Source organism: Ceratotherium simum, chromosome 31 (assembly GCF_057802395.1).
Source record: "Ceratotherium simum simum isolate JZ-2026a chromosome 31, ASM5780239v1, whole genome shotgun sequence".
Lineage (NCBI taxonomy): Eukaryota > Metazoa > Chordata > Mammalia > Perissodactyla > Rhinocerotidae > Ceratotherium > Ceratotherium simum.
In genome coordinates, this window is record NC_141930.1 from 14,856,502 (window position 1) to 14,875,581 (window position 19,080).

General features: G+C 39.0%; 1 protein-coding gene across 1 annotated transcript in view; it reads left to right on the top strand.

The window, feature by feature from the left end:
• The first annotated feature begins 584 nt into the window (after positions 1-584).
• TRPA1 (transient receptor potential cation channel subfamily A member 1) overlaps positions 585-19,080 on the top strand; it is a 60,189-nt gene continuing 41,693 nt past the window's right edge. Inside the window, exons 1-7 of the mRNA XM_087420437.1 lie at positions 585-811; positions 7,601-7,760; positions 9,381-9,556; positions 13,715-13,822; positions 17,156-17,264; positions 17,446-17,591; positions 18,053-18,189. Coding sequence (XP_087276563.1) covers positions 701-811; positions 7,601-7,760; positions 9,381-9,556; positions 13,715-13,822; positions 17,156-17,264; positions 17,446-17,591; positions 18,053-18,189 — 947 coding nt within the window. The 5' untranslated portion in view covers positions 585-700. The remainder of the gene's footprint in view (positions 812-7,600; positions 7,761-9,380; positions 9,557-13,714; positions 13,823-17,155; positions 17,265-17,445; positions 17,592-18,052; positions 18,190-19,080) is intronic.

The window sequence follows — 19,080 nt, forward strand, 5'->3', positions numbered from 1 at the left end:
AGGAAACGGGAACTGAGGTTCAAAGCGCACTGGCCTACTAGCTCAGACCCGCGCTAGGCTTTAATCATTCTCCCTTTTCTTTTGGAAAGAGAAGTTTTTCTAAATACCTTATTTCCAAATCAAAGAGGCTTCTAAAATGAAGTGGACTTGGGAAACCCAGACCCAGCGGTTTTTAGCTGGGGGAAAAAAATCCTGAAGAGTAAAAATCTTCCGAATATACCCAGTTATTCCCTCTCCCTCTCCCTCTTTGGTTGTGGGCAAGGATGGAGGGGAGGAGCTCTTAGGGTTTTTATTATAAAAGATTCCAGATTCCCTGGAACCACCCTGACCTGATACCTAGAGTCTCGGGGTGCGCTGCTGCAGCTGCAGCCCAGACAAGCAAGTCGTGCTCACCGCCTAAAGCGGGGAGGCCCCTCGCCGCGCGGGGACGCGAGGTCTGCGTCCTTGCCTCCTCCCTGCGCCCCTCCCACTTCCCGCGCGACAAGTAGCTTAGGCAGGGACTCCTTCCAGAAGTTCTCCCGGCCTCATGCAAAGCAAGTTTTTCGCACCCCGGGAAGTGCGCGGTGCAGAAGCGCTCGGAGCTCGGGACTCGGGCGCGGACCCGGGCGGCACCCCGGCCCCCGGCGCCCGCTCAGCGCGCTCTCTCGCCCCAGGTGCCCGCGCACGTGGGGAGCAGCTGGAGGAGTCCGGGGTGGGGTCAATGAAGCGCGGCCTGAGGAAGATGCTGCGCCTCGGGGAGAAGAAGGAGCCCCAGGGCGTTGTCTACCAGGGCGTGGAGGACGACATGGACGACTCCAGGGACTCCTTTAAGGTACCCGGGGCGATCGGGAGGGGTCCCCCAGTCCGGGCGGGGGTCGGCTCGTCTGAACTTTGCGCTCCGGGGTGCGAGCTTTCCCAGCGGGCAGCCCCGGGATGGGAGGGCAGGAAGGGCAGCGAGATGAGGGCTGCTTGCTTCGGGGCGTGTGTGCGGTGCAAGAGGGGACCCGCCCAGAATGCGGGGAGCTGCGGGGCCGCCTTGATCAGTGCCTGCTTGATCTTTCTGTTTGCTTGTTTGTTCACCCTGTTCTTGCGCGTGGATGGGCAACTGCAGCCTAGGGAGACCTACCCAGAAAGCACCCTCGGCATTTGGCAGAATTAGCAACTGCCTAAAATCAAGACAGTTTTGGGGTGTGTGCTGTTTCGCTTGACCCTTTTGTAGCTAAGAACCAGTTAAATGGCTGTATCTGGTAGTTGCATGGCTACTCAAGAGGTGCGGTGGGGTTGGGAAGCGTTCTTGTCTCCTGGAGTGAAACAGAGAAACCAGCGCCTGCGTTGATGGAAGCGTTACAGGGAATGGCAGGACTGGTAAATTCCTGCAGGGAATGCGGGCGTCGGGAAAGACTGTGGAGGAAGAGACCCTTTGAATATGGGTAGGTGGTCTCCCCGGAGCTCCTAAGGGCTAGGATGGAGCTTCTATTTCTTAGGCAGTTCCTGGGACATTCTCACCCAGAGGCAGCACTACCTACCACTACCGTCTGAGGGCAGAGGCTGTTGCGTGCTCAGAAAGCCCGCCGGTGGGTTTCTTCACGTTGCCAGCAGGAGGAAGGGTCTCTTAAACGTTAAAATATCATTAAAAGTGTTTCTCCAAACCCCCACTATAGATCCCTTTCCACAGTGGAACCGTTACGGTTCCTTATGTATTTTCCAGGGGAAAAAATGCCTATAAAAATACACGTTCGTATATGTTTTTTATTTACAAAATATGAAGTCACAGAGATTTGCACTTTGATTTACTCACGAAATACATTCTAGAATACTTTTCAAATCAGCACCTGGAGGTGTACCTCACTCTTTTTAGCAACTTCATAGTATTCTTTTGTATGAATGTGTTATGATTTATTTAACCAGTCCTGCATCAATGGACACTTAGGTTGTGTTTTTGTTTTGTTTTGCTATTACACACGTGATTGAGTGTGTCTGTGAGTGTGGATGTGGCTTCATCTGTCTGTCCACTGGTACCTTAGTGACTATGTATGTATGTTAAAGTCCTACCGGGGTCGAGAGGTATGTATAGCTTTAATTTTGGTAGAAATTGCCAAATTGCCCTCTAAACAAGTTTCATGAATTGACACTGTTGTCTGTCATGTGTGTGAGTCAGGCATGTGTAGTAAATCACATAAACCAACAAACCAGGCATCCCAAGGTGAGTCTATTTGCACATCCAGATTAAACACTGACTTTTTTTCTCCTACTTAGTATTAGCATATTAACCAAAGTCTTTTGGCTTAACCCAAAGAACTAAGGTCATGAGTGGGTTTCAAACACTCAGATAGTGTCTTTAGAATTAATATTATGAGACAGGAAGAAATTTTAAAATTTTGAAAATCACACCAGAAATGTGTCCTTTACTTACTGATGTTGTTTTGTTTTCTAGAGATATTTGCTGAAAGATATCTACAGCACAAAGTCTCAAACTTATTTTTCTTCACATTTTTGTTTAACTGTCTTTATTTAGTTTCATTGCCTAAGTCAAATAAAGCCATTTATGTTATTTAAGCCTTTTAGAAGCCACAGTAGAGCTCGTAGATTGAGGGATTTATATATTTTCTTTTATTACCTGCAGTACTTCCAGATCATTCTGTAGAAATCTCAGTGGTGAGACTCATTGCAAATCAATACGTATAACACCGTGGAGAGTTGTGAACTCTAAGGATTTCCTGGTTAAAAAGATAAGGTGTATAGTATTTTGTCTAGAACACACATACTATCTCAAGAATACTAACAAGATTGAAGGATTGAGAAAACTTAGAAGATGAGAAATGTGGAAAAAGAACCGTCTAACTGATGCCTTTAGCTTTTTCCAGTGACTTCCTGTGAAAGGAGTTAATACTTTAGCATTTGACCTCTCATTTGTTATAATCTCATTACTTTCCCTCTTTTTTGCCCCATTCCTGCTTACATGCATGTCATTAAAGCAACCTAAAACAAATGTATTTGATATCTCCATTTAAAAAGGCTTAGTTAGAATGAGTTTCTTTAAAAGTGATGTAGTCTATTATGTTCTGTGTCTAGTGATATAGTTCAGAATGCAAAAGAATCCGAAGTGACCCTGTGATAGTAGAACACTACGTAGAATGAGTATATAATAATTTGTCTAAATGACACCCTTGGCTTACTTTCAGAGCTTTCTTAAGAAACCTTTTCAAAACCTGATGTACCAGGTCATGTACTCTTTAGTTTCAGACTGTTGAGCACATCTGATGAGCTTGTACGAAGTATTTAGATGCTCTTTTGTCATTGTGAATTCAGCAGCACCTTGTGAGCATCTGAAACTAGTACTTGCTCCCAAGAGTGTGTAGTTGGGTTTGGGTTGACAGCACATCACTGGACAGACCTATACATTGCGCTTTCTGTCACTGTGGGGTATGCGATACAATCCCTTTATTATCACTGGAAGAACAAATCAAATTCAAGAGCTAAAATACTTCCAAATGAATTTAGGTAAACAATTTCTTTGACAGGGTGAGACATTGAGAAAGAGCCTCAATATCTGTAAGAAGCTCATTTTTTAATCTATTCCTGAATATGTGTAAATTTGGAAATGGTTGTATGTTCATTGTCATATCCTGCCTTCATCAAAGCTATATGTAGCCTATATAGACTTTTGTTGTTGAAAAGTGACACATCTCCATTTAAGGGACCGCCATAGAGAAGTGATTTCTTAGGTGCTATTCTATGATAACAGAGCAAAAGCCAAAGTTCAAAATTTTAAGATTTTGTTTTATTTATGTTAACTTGACATTTACTGAATGAATCCTAATATACTCAATTCTTTATTCACTGTATTAAAATACATTAAATACTGTAACACTTCATTTTATTTCGTGATCACTTTTAATTTCAGTAGTGAGAAATGCTCTGGTTATCTTTAAACTAACAAATTAGTGTTTTTGACACATGTATTATCGTGTGTAAAATGTGACCAGTCACAGTCAAAGGTAGAGTTAAAGCAAGTGCCTGGATCATTTGTTTGGGGGAGGTTTCTGCATTTTCAGAAAATAGTCATTTTACAATGGATTCCATGATAAGCTACTGTCTTGTAGAACATTTTGCTTTTGGTCCATGGGATGAAATATTTGCTAAGAAATAGCTTTGGAAAAATTTCAGACAGATGTATTATTTAATCATGTATTTGCAAAGCTGGAAGAAACATCGAGAGGTAATTTTAGTCTACATATTGCCATAGGATTGTAATGAGGTTCCATTAATTTTTCCCATTTATTTTTTAAGCCTCTAGGGAATTAAAATTCACCAAACAGGTCAGGGAAGTTCTAGTGTGTGTAATAGTCCCTATGGCCTCACCTGCTGCTCTGTAAGGCCTCTGGATTTTCCTTCTTTCCTTCTTGCACTCTCTCTTTCTGGAAAAATTATTTACATACCTGCAAGTCTCATGGAAAATAAGTATAAAAGTGTGTAGCAGGCATTTCATGTAGACAGTGTGAGGTGAGAACCAGAGAGTGTTTCTCAAACTTTTTTTTGTGTCAGGACCTCTTTAAACTTAATATTGAGGATTCCAAAGAATGCTTGTTTATGGGGTTATAGCTGCCAATATTTACTATATTAGAGGTTAAAGTGGGGAAAAATTTAAAAGCATGAGAATACATAGCACACATTTTGGTAAGCGTCAGCTCCGTGATGTCACCACACGTCTTGTGGCCTCTGGAAGACTCCAGTGTGCACTCATGAGAGACAGAGAGGCCGGACTAGAGGATGGCGTACTGTGGCTATCACGGAGGCCTTGAGGAGGAGGGAAGATTTAGGACAGCTGCAAGAAGATAGGTGGAGTGGAAACTAGGAGAGAGACAAGGATGCCCATCATCCAAGTGGAAAGCCGGGTAAAGCTGATGCATCACACTAACACGTAGCACAGCAGGTGCTGGAAGGGCCTGGCTTCCGGAGTAGAACACTTGCGTGCAATTCAGGGAAATGCTGGAGTCTGGCTTCAGCCTCAGTTTGGGGCCAAAATCTGCAATTCAGCTTTGGCTTTGGTGACCAAATATCAGAATACCTAATTCAGTGCCATTTCTGGCGTCTCTGAACTGGTGTGTGATCAGTGGTGCTATCATATCTAAACAATGTAAAAATGTTAGCAATAGAAAGGGTATGTCATTCATATTTATTGATATTACCTAAAGGTTCACTTTCAAATACAGGCAGGAATTCTAGAAGCAACTTTAAATAAAAATCTTGTCGGTTAATTGAAGTATAATTAAATATAACTGTAATTAATGATTTTTAAAATTCTTAATTTTCTGTATGTTAAGAATTTTCAAGTAGTTGAATAGAGAACTAGATTGTCAGTTAATATGGATATTAAGAGAGGATGCGTTAGTTAATTTTAGGAAGAACAGAATATACTTTTTGGTCCAAAATATTTATAAGAACTTAAGTAATAATGCAAGGCAGGATAATAGAAGCAAATTTATGACAGGAAGGCTTTTGTAAAATTTTGTTTACTGTAGTAACATTAATAACATTAAATAAAATAATTTTTAAAGCTTTATTTTATTTTTAGTGAGTTTATTCCATTTAGGCCATGAGCTTTTCAAGAAAAAGTCCTCTTTTAGAATTTTTCATATTGTGTGGGAATGAATCAAAAGCAGAATGTCAACACTGTCACCTCAGAATTTCACCAGGAGGAAGCCCCATGTCATCCACGAGCAATCATCTTCAGTCCAGGCATAATCAAGATTATAAAGAGCATGAAGAAGAAAAAGAAGTGTTAGAGAAAAATAAGATAGTCAGAAAAGCTCTTGTTCCTCCAGTGACATTAGTGGAAGTGAGCATCTGTTGGAATGACACTTTTGCAGGCCGGTGACAGCAGCCAACTGGGCCAAAACTTATTAAGTCTGCTCTACAAAGTCTCTTCCTCTGCTTTATAGTATCTTATTCTATCACATAGTTTATTCTATAATGATGGTTTTGACCTCAGCTTCAGCTTCTACTGTATGTTGGTTTTTAGCGTTCTTCAGTCAGCCAAAATATGTATTCCGTGCATCTCCTGTTCAAATTCTGACTTTGCCACTTACTGTGTGCCTTTGGGCGAATGACATAACCTCTCAGTGTCCTGCTATCTGGCCCTGAGTAAATGCACAGTAATGCTGGCATTTCCTGTGTGCAGAGAGCAATGAGTGGCAAACCTGACCTAACTTGGTGTTATGAGAGGTTCGGGGATTCGATCGGAGACGTAAAAGACACTTTCCACTCCAAACAAATGGACTGAAGGTATATTTTATTGTATAGAGGATAGTAAAGGCGATAGTCTGCAAACAGATCCAAATAGGTCAAATATTAAGAGGGAAAAACATCAGCACGACTGGAAAGGGAAAACACCCACATCGGCTGAAGAGAAATGACACAAATCAACCGGAAAGAGAAACACCAGGTTGACCGGAAAGAGAACACATCAAATCAATTACTTCATATCAAATCAATTACTTCACATCAAATCAATTACTCACAACATCCACGCCCCACTGCCGGGAGAGCCCTGTCAATCGACGCGGCTGGGCAAGGATCACACGTCCTGGGCAAGGTGTCCCTTCCACAGGTGGAACTCTCTCTAGGGCTCAGTTTCCAGCAGTTTTTATACCATCAGTAATTTTCAGAGTAAGCAATTACAGAGTTTGCAGAGCAAGCATTTAGTGTTTCCATGCACAAAATGGTTATCAGTGGCGTACGTGCACTGAGCCCCCTGGCTAACGTCCCAGCCCAGTAGTTGCGTACGTGCATTGTTCTCTTTGGTTATCGTCTCAGCCTGGCATAGATGGCCAGTCCATCCCGTGCTACGACGCTCCAAGAGCCTTGAAATGTTACAACCTGCAACTCTCTCCGCGGGAGAAGGGCCAGTTCCCACCACACAGAAAGCAGCTTTGTATTTCTTTGTGTGCTGGTGGCTATAGGTCAATGGAGCGGCCAAACATGGCTGTACTCATGTCAAGACACTTGGCCTGCTGCAGGATTCCAGTAGTCAAAACGGGAGGAATTATTCCTTCTTGGGGGTGAGTGGGCAGCCATTCTAGAGTGTGGATCAAGTGAGTTAGGTGACAGTGCTGCAGTATGATTCTAGCTCTGGTATATAAGGAAACATTGGGTGGGAATTGACTGTTGGCAGGAGGGCCAAAGAGAGAACACTAATTTAGATTCCTAGACTTAATCCTTGCATTCTTGAAAATCTTTTTATCTAACCAAAATCCCTTGTGCTGTAGTTTAAGTACATTTTCACCCGACAAAGAAAATTCCTCTTTATTTTTGCTATACTTATTATTTCTCAGATCACGTCCTTACATTTACTTCAAAACTTTTCTCAAGGCCTTTATTCCTACAGCATATATGAGTTTATGATCAGAAAATCAAATCATTTATTTAATGTACTTATCAGTGTTTAGGCATTTGCTCGTACCTTCTATATGTCTGTAAGTATTTTGTGTTTTTCAAAAAAAATATTTACTTTATTGTAAGTGTGATAAATAGTTTTGGATGATAACTTTTTAACGATTAACTTATATTGATAAGTTTTACATACACTTGTTTGAGGCAATAATTTTTTATATGCTTCTAGGTGGTTTGTGAAAGAAGTACATGTAGATTACAAAACTTTGTGAAGAAACCAAAGAAATTAAGGAAATATGATGATATGAATGCCTCCCCTTTGCATCATGCTGCAGAAGAGGGTCGGGTAGAATTGATGGAGATGATCATCAATGACTCCTCCTGTGAAGGTAACAAAATGTTACAATGAGTGCTCCATAAATCCATCATCCCATTAGATTCACTGGGAAGAGTGGTAGGAAGTGATTCTTAAGGGTAGATTAGTTCCAGATTATAAAGGGCCTGAATATCTCACTCAGGAGTGTGGTTTTCCCTCCAGGCCAGTAGTACTCTTCAAGTTTTCCCACTGAAATTCTGCCAAGATAGTGCAGCGATCTGGGACACCCCATAACAAGCACAGATTTTCTTTGAAGTTTTATGATAGATCATAAAATTTCCATGGACCTATTTCCGATGAGGTCATTCTACACTTAAATTGCTTATCATTGAATACACTTGAGACTCCAAGAAGATGTAACATGCTCCCTCACCCCAGCCGTGTTTGAGAAACTCAACTGTAGTCAACTAAGGAAAAGGGATGCCACAGAGGCTTAAGCAGTGGGGTGGTGTGATAAGACCTTTATTATTTAAGATAATTCTGTCAATATTGTGGAAGATGGATTGGAAGTGGAAGCCTGATTCAAAACCTATTTTAGTAGTAAAGAAAAGATGAGAGCCCACCAGGGTTTTGAGGGTGGAATAAGGAGAAGGGAGAGATTCAAGAGCTATTTTCCATGTAGAGTGGACAGCGCTTGATAAAAGATTGATTGTGAGGAGTAAGTAGCAAGGAGTTGAACTAACTTTGAGATTCCCAATTTAGGAAATTAGGCTAATAGTATAACCATCCAGAAAAGAAGGTGTGTAAGAAAACAGAAGAAAAGTGAGTGTGAGGGTGTGAGGGGATAATGAATTTGGTTTTGGTCATACTGAGTTTGAAGGGCCCAGGGGACATCCATTTGGAAATATCCAGTAGACTGATATCTAGTTTTCTGGTAGACTAGAAATATAGAAGGAAAGGAGCCACCCCCAAGGGCCATTGTTGCATAGGAAGTAGGTGAGGCTATGGAAATTGTATCGTATTGTAGAAATACATGGAAACCATGTGTGGCGTCAGGGGCTCAAGCTCTAATTCCCGACTTGTGGGTTATTAGTGGTGTCTTTTTTCTCCTCCTAAGAACATTGCAAGGTATACATATATATTTATTTTCTTTCTTTTTTTTTTAACCAAATTTGAGTACGAGAAAACTGATGTTCAAAGAATTAAGGCAACTTACAGAACTCCTTACTAGCTGTGTAACATTGGCAAGATTTTGAATTTCTTTGGGCCTCATCTTTCTGAAAAACCTTCCTGGTTCCTTGTAGGCTGTTGGAAGGTTGAATGAAATAATGGTTGTATGAAACTTAGTAGAGTGCCTGGCATATAGTTATTGCTTTTATATAAGCTCAATATTTTATAACCCTCCCCAAATTCATACCACAGATAACATGTAACAATAAGAGGAGCTATTTCTTACTGATGCTATAGATAGACATCTAGCTCATTTGACAAAGTCAGTGCCATACTTCCGGGCATCCCCTATAGGTGTTCATTACATGTGTCTTGAGAACTGAAGCTATGTTTTTCTTTTTCGTAAAGAAGGTGAAGCCTACTGCAATAGCACTTGTCACTGGGCTTTGAAGTGAATAGGCATGCAGCAGGTACTGAATACAGTCCAAGCAAAATCTAACCCAATTTTGGTGCCTTTCTCCAGTGCTGAATGGGATGGATGATTATGGAAATACTCCTCTGCATTGGGCTGCAGAAAAAAACCAGGTTGAAAGTGTTAAGTTTCTTCTTAGCAAAGGAGCCAACCCAAACATCCGAAACTACAACATGATGGCACCCCTTCACATAGCTGTGCAGGGAATGCACAACGAGGTGATGAAGGTAAGCCTGCCCTCTGGTTCCCAAGGCACTGACCATCGTAGCGTGGGCTGGGACCCACATCCAGCTATCTCTGCCTGGGCCAGGATGGCCAGTCTAAGCTGCCAGGGTGAAAGAAATGTAATGATTACAACGTTAACTTTACTCCTGATCAGCTGATTATATGGTGATGATGATGAAGATGATGATGATAACAATAGTCTTATCTTTATTGAAGAGTACTTATGTACCAGCATTTTTTTAAGAGCTTTGTATGTTTTAGTTTTTTAAATCCTCATTAAAAAAAAAAAACAAACCGGGCCGGCCCCGTGGCTTAGCGGTTAAGTGCTCGCGCTCTGCTGCTGGAGGCCTGGGTTCGGATCCCGGGCGCGCACCAACGCACTGCTTCTCCGGCCATGCTGGGGCCGCGTCCCACGTGCAGCGGCTGGAAGGATGTGCAGCTATGACGTACGGCTATCTACTGGGGCTTTGGGGGGAAAAATAAATAAATAAAAATCTTTAAAAAAAAAAAAAAAACTATGAAGTAAGACTATTATTATCCCCATTTCATAGCTGAGGAAGCCAAGGCAGAGAGAGAATTAAATAACTTGTCTAATGTCACATAACTGGTGAAAACAAGAATTAGGAATTTTGTTCTCATCTTGATGTTTGCAAGTTAATGCTTTACCACTTGTACCTGACCGATTTAATGATTAAAAGGAAGAAGGTGATGAGTGCCTCAGTGAAGACAGAAAACACAATTATGATTTACTGTTTTTCTTAGACACATAATTATTCTCTTGGGAAATTTCTTCTTTTATTCAAGGCTTGAGAGTGAGTTTAGTCAAATAGAGGAAACCCTGGTAAATGCCTAAAGGGTAAGGTTTAGGCTGTGGCTTTGAAACGACATCTCAGAGTCTCACAGACACACTAGAAAACACAGGTGCTTACTTAAAGAGGAATGTAATTTACAAATGGATCGTGTTCCAGATTCATTTCTAAGGTAGGCAATTTGGAACTTTTAATATGTTTTCCTGTAGAAACAATATGTTGAATGATGACTTGGCTATTGTGCTAAGCCACATGTCTTAGTTCAGGTTGCTATAACAAAATACCATAGACTGGGTGGCTTATACAACAGACATTTATTTCTCGGCATTCTGGAGGCTGGGAAGTTCTAGATCAAGGCACAGGCAGATTCCATGTCTGGTGAGGCTGATTCCTGGTTCATAGATGGCCATCCTCTTGCTGTGCCCTTACATGGCAGAAGGGGCAAGAGAGCTTTCTGCGGTCTCTTTTATAAAGGTACTAGTCTCATTCATGAGGGCTCCATCCTTGTGACTTAATCACCTCCCAAAGACCCCACCTCCTAATACCATCATACTGGGGAGTAGGATTTCAACATATGAATGTTAGAATTTCAACATAACAAAAACATTGGGTCAATCGCACCACACCAAAACCTACTTTATCTATAAATCACCAAAGAGCTCTCTGGGGTGTCCATGAGCTCTGTGTTTCCTTTAGCGCAGACACCTTCCTCTCAGCCCTCTGAGTCCTTGGATCCTTTAAGCTTTCCCATTGTACCTTGTATATAGCTCTATTATAATTCTTAGCACATGGTATTGTAATCAAATATCCCTGTGCTTCTCTCCCCCTCTGGCTGGTCATCCTTGAAGGAGGGACTGTGTGTGACTAATCTAAATATCTCCAGTCCTCAGCACTGCTGGTAAGTGGTGGCTCTTGAATGAATGAATGAATGCATAATGGGCATTTTGGCTAAAGGAGAAGGGAAGAGCTTAGGTATCAGCACCCAAGAAGATGGGTCAAGACAGCCCCTTGAGGAAGTTATTGGAAAAGCCTTTGGCAGTAGGCAGTTTGCTTTTTAAGTGTCTGTATTATTCATGAGCCAGGTGCTGCCTCTGTATCATCTAGATTGTGTCATAGTGACCACAAGGACATCCCCCCCTCACCCCCCATGTCACATCTTTCCCCTGGAACTCTTGTGCTTCCTCTGAAGGCTCTTTTCAGAAACAAATGCCCATTGACTTAATTAATCTTGGCTCTGAAAGCGTGGTTTGGGAATTCAAAGGCAGGTAACAGTTGAAAGGCTACTGTTAATTAGAAATGAGAAATCTTCAGACTAAGAAATACAAAAAAGTAAATATCACATAGAAATAGAAAATAAGTTTAGAAATAAGCCCATAACTGGTTTATAAACTGGATGGTGGATAAAACAAAGGTTTTCCTGGGTGACCTCAGAACAAGAAGAAAAGTAGGGTTATAAGAGAGTTGAAATAATTGTCTCTCCTTTACTTGGTTTTACCAGAGGTAACTTAGTCTAAAAAATATTTTTAACCCCTCTGCTTCACCAGAGATGAAGAGAATAGAAGGAGGAGAAATTTTGGAGTTTTCCCATGTGTTTGCAAGTAGCAGTCCTCATGGCCTTCCTCTGCCAGTTATACCTGTGGGTCAGGCCTGTACCCCACCAGCTCTTGACAATTTAGAATGCTCCTCCATTGACTGCTCTGCCAGCCTTCCCCCAAACCTCCATCACTGCCTATGTGGTTGTAAAGTAAAAAATTGTTACCCACATATCACCTCAAGTTCTTGCACAGACACCAACGGTATGCATAGTGCTCCCTGGGGCACAATGGTCTAGGGGTTAAGGAGGTGGCCTTGTTTCTCAATAGCCTGCAGGCCTTGGTCCTTGGGGCTTAACCTCACAGTATCCAGTGGTTTGACCCTACCATGAGGCTTCCTGGATTCTCATCAGGGGGACCTCTGGAGGCCTCACCTGCAACCCTTCCAGACTTGCCTGGTCATGACCGAATTTGAAGTGGGTGCACAGTTTACCTGTTCTCTCTGGAACCCTTGCCACATAGAATGTAACACAGCTTTTTGAAAGATTGTGCTTATGGTGGTACAACAATAACACCCTTATAAATGCTAGAAATCTATCATCTGTGACTCTAAGAGGGCAAAGAGAGAAAGATCTCTTCTTAAAGAGTTTGATAAGTTTATTTGCATGTCAATCTAGAGTGTTAGGAACAGAATGTGGAAGTGCCTCAAGTCCGTAGAATGAGCCTTGTCTTCTCATTTTCCTACATCCATCAATATTTTCCCTATATGTTCTCATGTACTAAAATCTCAGTTTAATTTTCTTTTATGAGCAGTGCTAATTAGTGAGCTTAATTCATTTGCTGACACATCAGCACACATTCTATTAACAAGGGGCTCTGATAGGAGGTTGTGTACTTTTTTTTTTAAAGTCAAGGTTTTTAGGAAATAGCTTGTTTAATAAATTCTTTTTAAACAATTTAATTATTAGCACATATTATAGGTTTATCACAGTCTTGCTGCCAGAGAAAAAGCCTCTACTAAGCCAATTCAAAAATTTCTCTCTTGGGAGAGACATTTATATGAGATAATTATTGTTAGATTTAATATAAAATAAAGCCTGGTTAAAGATCTATAGATTCTTGGCCAATAATCAGCCAGAAGTCAACCAGGTAAAGGGGTAACAAGTCTTCAATTAAATTCCATCAGAAAAGTTGCTTTAGCATTTTTATCAGGAATGCTAATTTGTTACATCATAGAAATCACGTTCCGGACTAAGTTTGAATTAATTGAGTTAAGCTGTACCAGGGTTATATGAAACTCTCTTTTCTCTGCTGAAGAGAATGGAGTTTTAATTGACATTTCCCAGAATACTTGCGATCTAGGTCAAAGGAAAAATGACTAGGAGGGAAAAGGAAGCCATTCTCTTCCCTCTCCGTCTCTCCCTTCCCCTCTCCCTTCTTCTTTCCCTCCCTTCCTCCTCCACCACCCACACATTCCAAATGGCTCCACAAATTTGTTTTCTTAAAGATATTAGTTAACAGGGCTCACTTAATACAAGTGAGAAGTATTAACTAGTTTCTACAATGCTCATTCTATTTCTAGTTCCACAACTCCATATTGCTTTAATTGCTGTGATTTAGAAATTGCCATTATTTCATCTATTTGAGAAATTTATGTAGTGCCCTTTATGTGCAAGGTTTTCTGCCAGATTCTATGGGAGAGGGATGAAAAAGATGAATGGGCCCTGGCTTCCAGAGCTTATAATCTAGTGGAAGACAAATACTCTATTCGGAAAACTGCACGTTAACTTTTTGACAGTTATTCCCCTCTTTTGTGTAGGTCTTGACTGAGCACAGCAGTACTGATATTAATTTGGAAGGAGAAAATGGAAACACAGCCGCGCTCATTGCGTGTTCCAAAGATAATAGCGAAGCCCTGCAGATTCTGGTTTGTATTTTAATCATATTTTTCCCGCTTTCTTTATCTTTTCATTAGTACAGCATGAATTATTGTTATTTACAACAGCTCTCAGTTTCTCTTCTTAGTAAAATAAAAAATGCAGAAAATATGTCAGAAAAAAATACTTCTGTGTGTTTTTGTAGATGGACACACCCCTTAACTCTTAAGTGGATCTGAGATTGCTTACAGAAGACTAACAGGAAAGCATTAAAAGAAATGTGAGAAGATCAAAGTGAAAAGAAAGTATAGACAGGAAAAATTAAGATGCAGCTGGTGGTCAGGCTAGAATACAAAATACAAAGTATAATAGCCTGTATGTTAATAAAGGTGGGTCATACTTTTGACTCTGGGCTCCTGAATAGTCAAAAGAAAGATAAATATAGTCAATTTCAGACTTATTGTTGGGCCCATGAAAGAAAAGCCAAGAAAAACATAGGCATTCGTGTTCCTAAGATGAGAAGAAATTTCTACCATGCGTTCTCAGAAAGGGAGCCCTGTGTGATATAATGACTGAGGTCCATAGCCACAGCCCTAGGTGGAGAGCCAGCCTTCTGTCCTGGTGAGATTTCCTGGAGCCATCCACTGAAACTCGGGAGATGCCCATCTAAATGACTGACTCCTGCTCCACATAGAGTCTCTTCTGAGTGTAGTACCAGAATTCCAGTAAATAGCTTTCTTTCAAATATCCCGTAATCACTTGTATGTTATTTAGGCCAGGCTCTAGATTTTTATCACTTGATTTTCCCTTTCCACCATCCCAGACAGTAGGAAAATGAAATAAAATAGTTAAAAAAATCGTCCTGATATTTAAATTTACAAATATTTACTAGATGTCCTGGACAAAGCTGTCACGATTGGACTAAAAAGAGAATGAAAATAAATTAACGCTCAAGAATTTAGAAAAAAAAGCCTCAAATAAACCAAAAGAAAATTGGAATAAAGAAATAGTAAAGTTGAACACAAAAAATAATAATTTTGGAATAATTTGATAAATCAAGTTATTCTTTTGAAAAAGATAATAAATTAGACATGGTATTGGTAAGTCTACCTAAAATAGAAAAAGATAAGTACAAACCAACACAATTAGAAGTAACAAAGGGATTTACCTGGATGTGATGGAGAATTTCTAAATGACAAAAAAATTATTCTGCACAATCTTATCCTAAAAAATTTGAAAATCCTTTTTAATGGATAAATAGCTGAGAGCAATTAAAATTTCAAAATTAGTTAAAAAATTAAAGATGTGTAGAGAACTATAAAAAGTAAAAAAAAAATAGAATACATTATCACTAATATTACCTGTTTTTATAGATTTTACAAGTTCTTTCAAACTTTCAAGGAAGAAGTTTCCATTTCAGGTAATCTTTTCATAGCATGAGGGAAGAGTAAAAAATCCAGATTAATTTTATGAAGCAAACATAATAATTCCAAAATTTGACAGCTCCTCTCAAAAGAACAATGTAGATCAGTGTTACATATAAATAAACATAGATGCAAAATATTAAATACTAGCAAATTAATTCATTGAAATAGTTAAAAGAGTAACACGCAATACCATGTTGGCCTTATCCAGGGAATGTATGGATAGTTCAATATCAGATTATAGCACATCAATTTGCCTGAGTAGACAAAGCATATGATTACGTCCATCTATTTATCTTTAAATGGAGATGAATTTATCTGTAAAGTATTCTTACAAATCTATAAGGAAAAGACAACACTCTATAGAAAATTGGTAAGGGACACATAAAGATTATTAATTTCCCTAATAATCAAAGAGAAACGTGTTAAAACAATGAGATCGTTTTTTTCATCTCTTAAATTGGAAGGATGAAAAAAACCTTGTTGATATACAGTGTTAGAGAAATTTTGGTGAGTAGGGGAATTGCATTCATTGTGGGTGTGAATACTTTTTGATTCATCAAGTCCAATTCTTGGAATACATCACAGGGAGATAATTAAAGCTATTACTGATATTAACATCAATGTTCTATATCAGAGGGAGAAAACTGAAAAAAAAAATTGAAGTTCAATAACAGGGATTCATTGTATAAAGTTTTTTGTACCCCAAAATGGAATATGTACTTGATAAATCATATCTAAAAAATGTTATTAAGTAAAAAATTTTTGGAACAGTATGATGACACAGTATAATTGGCTCATATTTATTATTTTGTCCTCCATTTTATCTTTAAAAAAAAAATCCCCATATATTTAATAATGTTTAAGTCAACCAAATAACTAAAAAGTAAAGATACCAAACCTTTAAAATTAAAAGACAGATTTGAAACTAGAATAAATACTCTCAGGGTAAAAAAGAAGTAATTCAATAAAGCAAAGAAAGCAATATTTTCTCACATCAAATGTAAATATGTAATCAACTCTGAGTAACCAAAGACTGATTATCATCATATTACCCTGAATCTGACCACACAAACATTGGGAACAATTAAATTATACTCACATCTTAATAAATATTTCTGAACTCTCATTATTTGTAAAGAATTTAAATATCCCCTCTGTCTTCAATTAGTTTACACACTAATTGCAGAATTTAGTCAATTTGATTTATAAGTAAAATGCAAGATAGAAAGCCAAATATAGGCATAATAATTACTTTTGCAAAGAAATACACACACAAAAAAGATCTTCTAAAATGTAAACCAATGCTGTCTCTAGAAGGTGCGAATACAGGTAATATTTGTTTCTTCACACTTCTGCTTTTTCAAAGTCTTTCCTTTGTGAAAATAAAAAGTACTTAAACTGAAGTCCAATGATCTATTAGATGATAGTTGAAAATGATTGACTCAGAAGCCAAGGTAATATATGATTCAGTTCTAGCATCTTTTTAATAGAGAACTTCCATTAGTGAAAATACCTAATTTTCATAGTTTAACAAGAGTGCTGGTCCAGTCATTTATTAATTTTACACAAATGAGAGGAAACGAATCTGGGAAATATTATCACTTTATTTGTATAAGGAATTGAGAATGGGTGTAGGAGTAATGTTTAAAAATATCTCATTAATCCCATTGAAAAATGTGTTGACTTTAGTTTGCTGGGGCATCAAGATTGATATTTTTGTTTCTACATTGTTACTTCATCTTTGGAAAATATAGTATCTCTATTTCAGAATCTTAGCATACTTCCAAAATTACCTTCCTGCCTAGATTTCGTATCGTATGAAGCTTTTTCTATGTAGTTTTACATAGGCACAGACTAGAGAAATGGTCTGGGAGAGGAGTATAAATTCTTGTCCATCCTTATGCTTGGGGTTTAACTTGTGTCATTGGACTTTTTTTGTTCTTTTTTTTCCACTAGTTCAATAAAGGAGCTAAGCCATGTAAATCAAATAAATGGGGGTGTTTCCCTATTCACCAGGCTGCGTTTTTTGGTGCCAAAAAGTGCATGGAAATAATATTGAAGTTTGGTGAGTGGAGGTTTTCCTACGTTATATGGTATAAAGAAGTCTATTCTGGTGGATGCTATTAATTAAAAAAAATATTTAATAGAATTTATACATGGGCTTTTATGTAAGTCTAAACATCCTTTCTTTTAAAAATTCCTTTTATTTATAATATTTGTTATCTTGAATTTATTTTCTTCTAAAGGTGAAAAACACGGATATAGCAGACAGTCTCATATTAACTTTGTGAATAAAGCGAAAGCTAGCCCTCTCCACATGGCAGTTCAGAGTGGTGACCTGGAAATGATTAAAATGTGCCTGGACAATGGTGCACAGTTGGAGCTGATGGAGGTAATTGTTCATACTCTATGTGGTACTTTTATTTTAGAATTGTCAAGTTATTTTCCAAAATGCTTTATAGCTCTTTTATAGTTAATTTAGATTGAAATAGGTATTATTTCCTTCAGTTCATGTAGAAGCAGAACAAGAGAGTATCCCAAATTTCAATCTAAGGAATTTGGAGAGCTACCAAAAACAATTGCAAACAAGAATACAGATACAGTAAAGATAATGATACTGATAATGATAGTGGAGGTACTGTCAGAGCTAACAAGAGCTGTCAGATTGCAAGGAAGCAAAATTGCTGGTTATGATTTTTATATTGATACTTTTCAATAGATGAAACTGATTAAGATTTGTCATCTTAAATTCCATATTCCTTGACTGTGCTGACCTGGGAAGAAAAAATTCACAGCTGAATTTAGGTTAAAATTGGACTTAAACAGTGATTCTGATATCAAAATTCTTTACAGAATGGAAAGTGCACACCCCTACATTTTGCTGCCACCCAGGGAGCCACTGAGATTGTTAAATTGATGATATCTTCCTATTCTGGTAGCAGCGATATTGTTAACGCAGTGAATGGAAATCAGGAGACACTGCTTCACAGGCAAGTTTCCTACCTATCATTCTGTGTACAGATTTTTAGTCTTCACGTATTAAATTATACCCTGCAAGAAAAAGTTAGCCCTTATCATGGCAGAAATTCTGTAGTCCAAAAGAAAAGAACAAAGATAACAAAGCTCCTGTGGTTCAACTGAAATCTGTGTTCCTCTGGAATCAAAGTAGAAAGTTAAATAGATTTTCACAGAATAAAACCTCCAGTGGCGTATTCTGGATCAATTCTTAGTCCGGTGGATAGCGCAAGGTTAATTTCCTATATGCTTGGGCGGTCAACATACATGGGTGTCCAAGCCCTTTCTAATCTGTTTCAATTCCTCATGTGTGTCTTATCCTCAATTTTAGTGAAGATAATGGAGCAGATACATATGAATGTTCCCCTTTCCCCATCCTGTTCCCCTTTCCATTCACCACCACAATTATAGGTAAATGTTTTCAAAACATGTAGTTTTAGGAAATGATAGCCAAGCTCCAAACAAGATAAATATTTCTATGGAGTTTAACAGAAATACACATCAGAGAAAAAAGTGTCTGAAATTATAGGCCTACTAGATGCTAGGACAGGGAACAGGCAGTGTAGACTTGAGTTTGTACCTTTGGGAAGACAAGGATTAAATGCTCCCTGTGTGAGTGACAGAGGTAGCTGAGATGAGCCTTCCCTGTCTGTCTGTCTTCCCTCTCTCCTCTTTCTGTCTCCTCTCTCTCTCTCTCTCACTCTCTCACACACACACACACAGACACATACACGCAGCTGTGAGCATGCTGGAAGCCTGGAATGGCAGAAAAGAGCTGAGATATTCCCAATAGGTAACTGAACCTGGAAATCTACAATATGTCTCGGGGAAAAAGAAACTCTAGCTACCAACATAGGATCTGGATC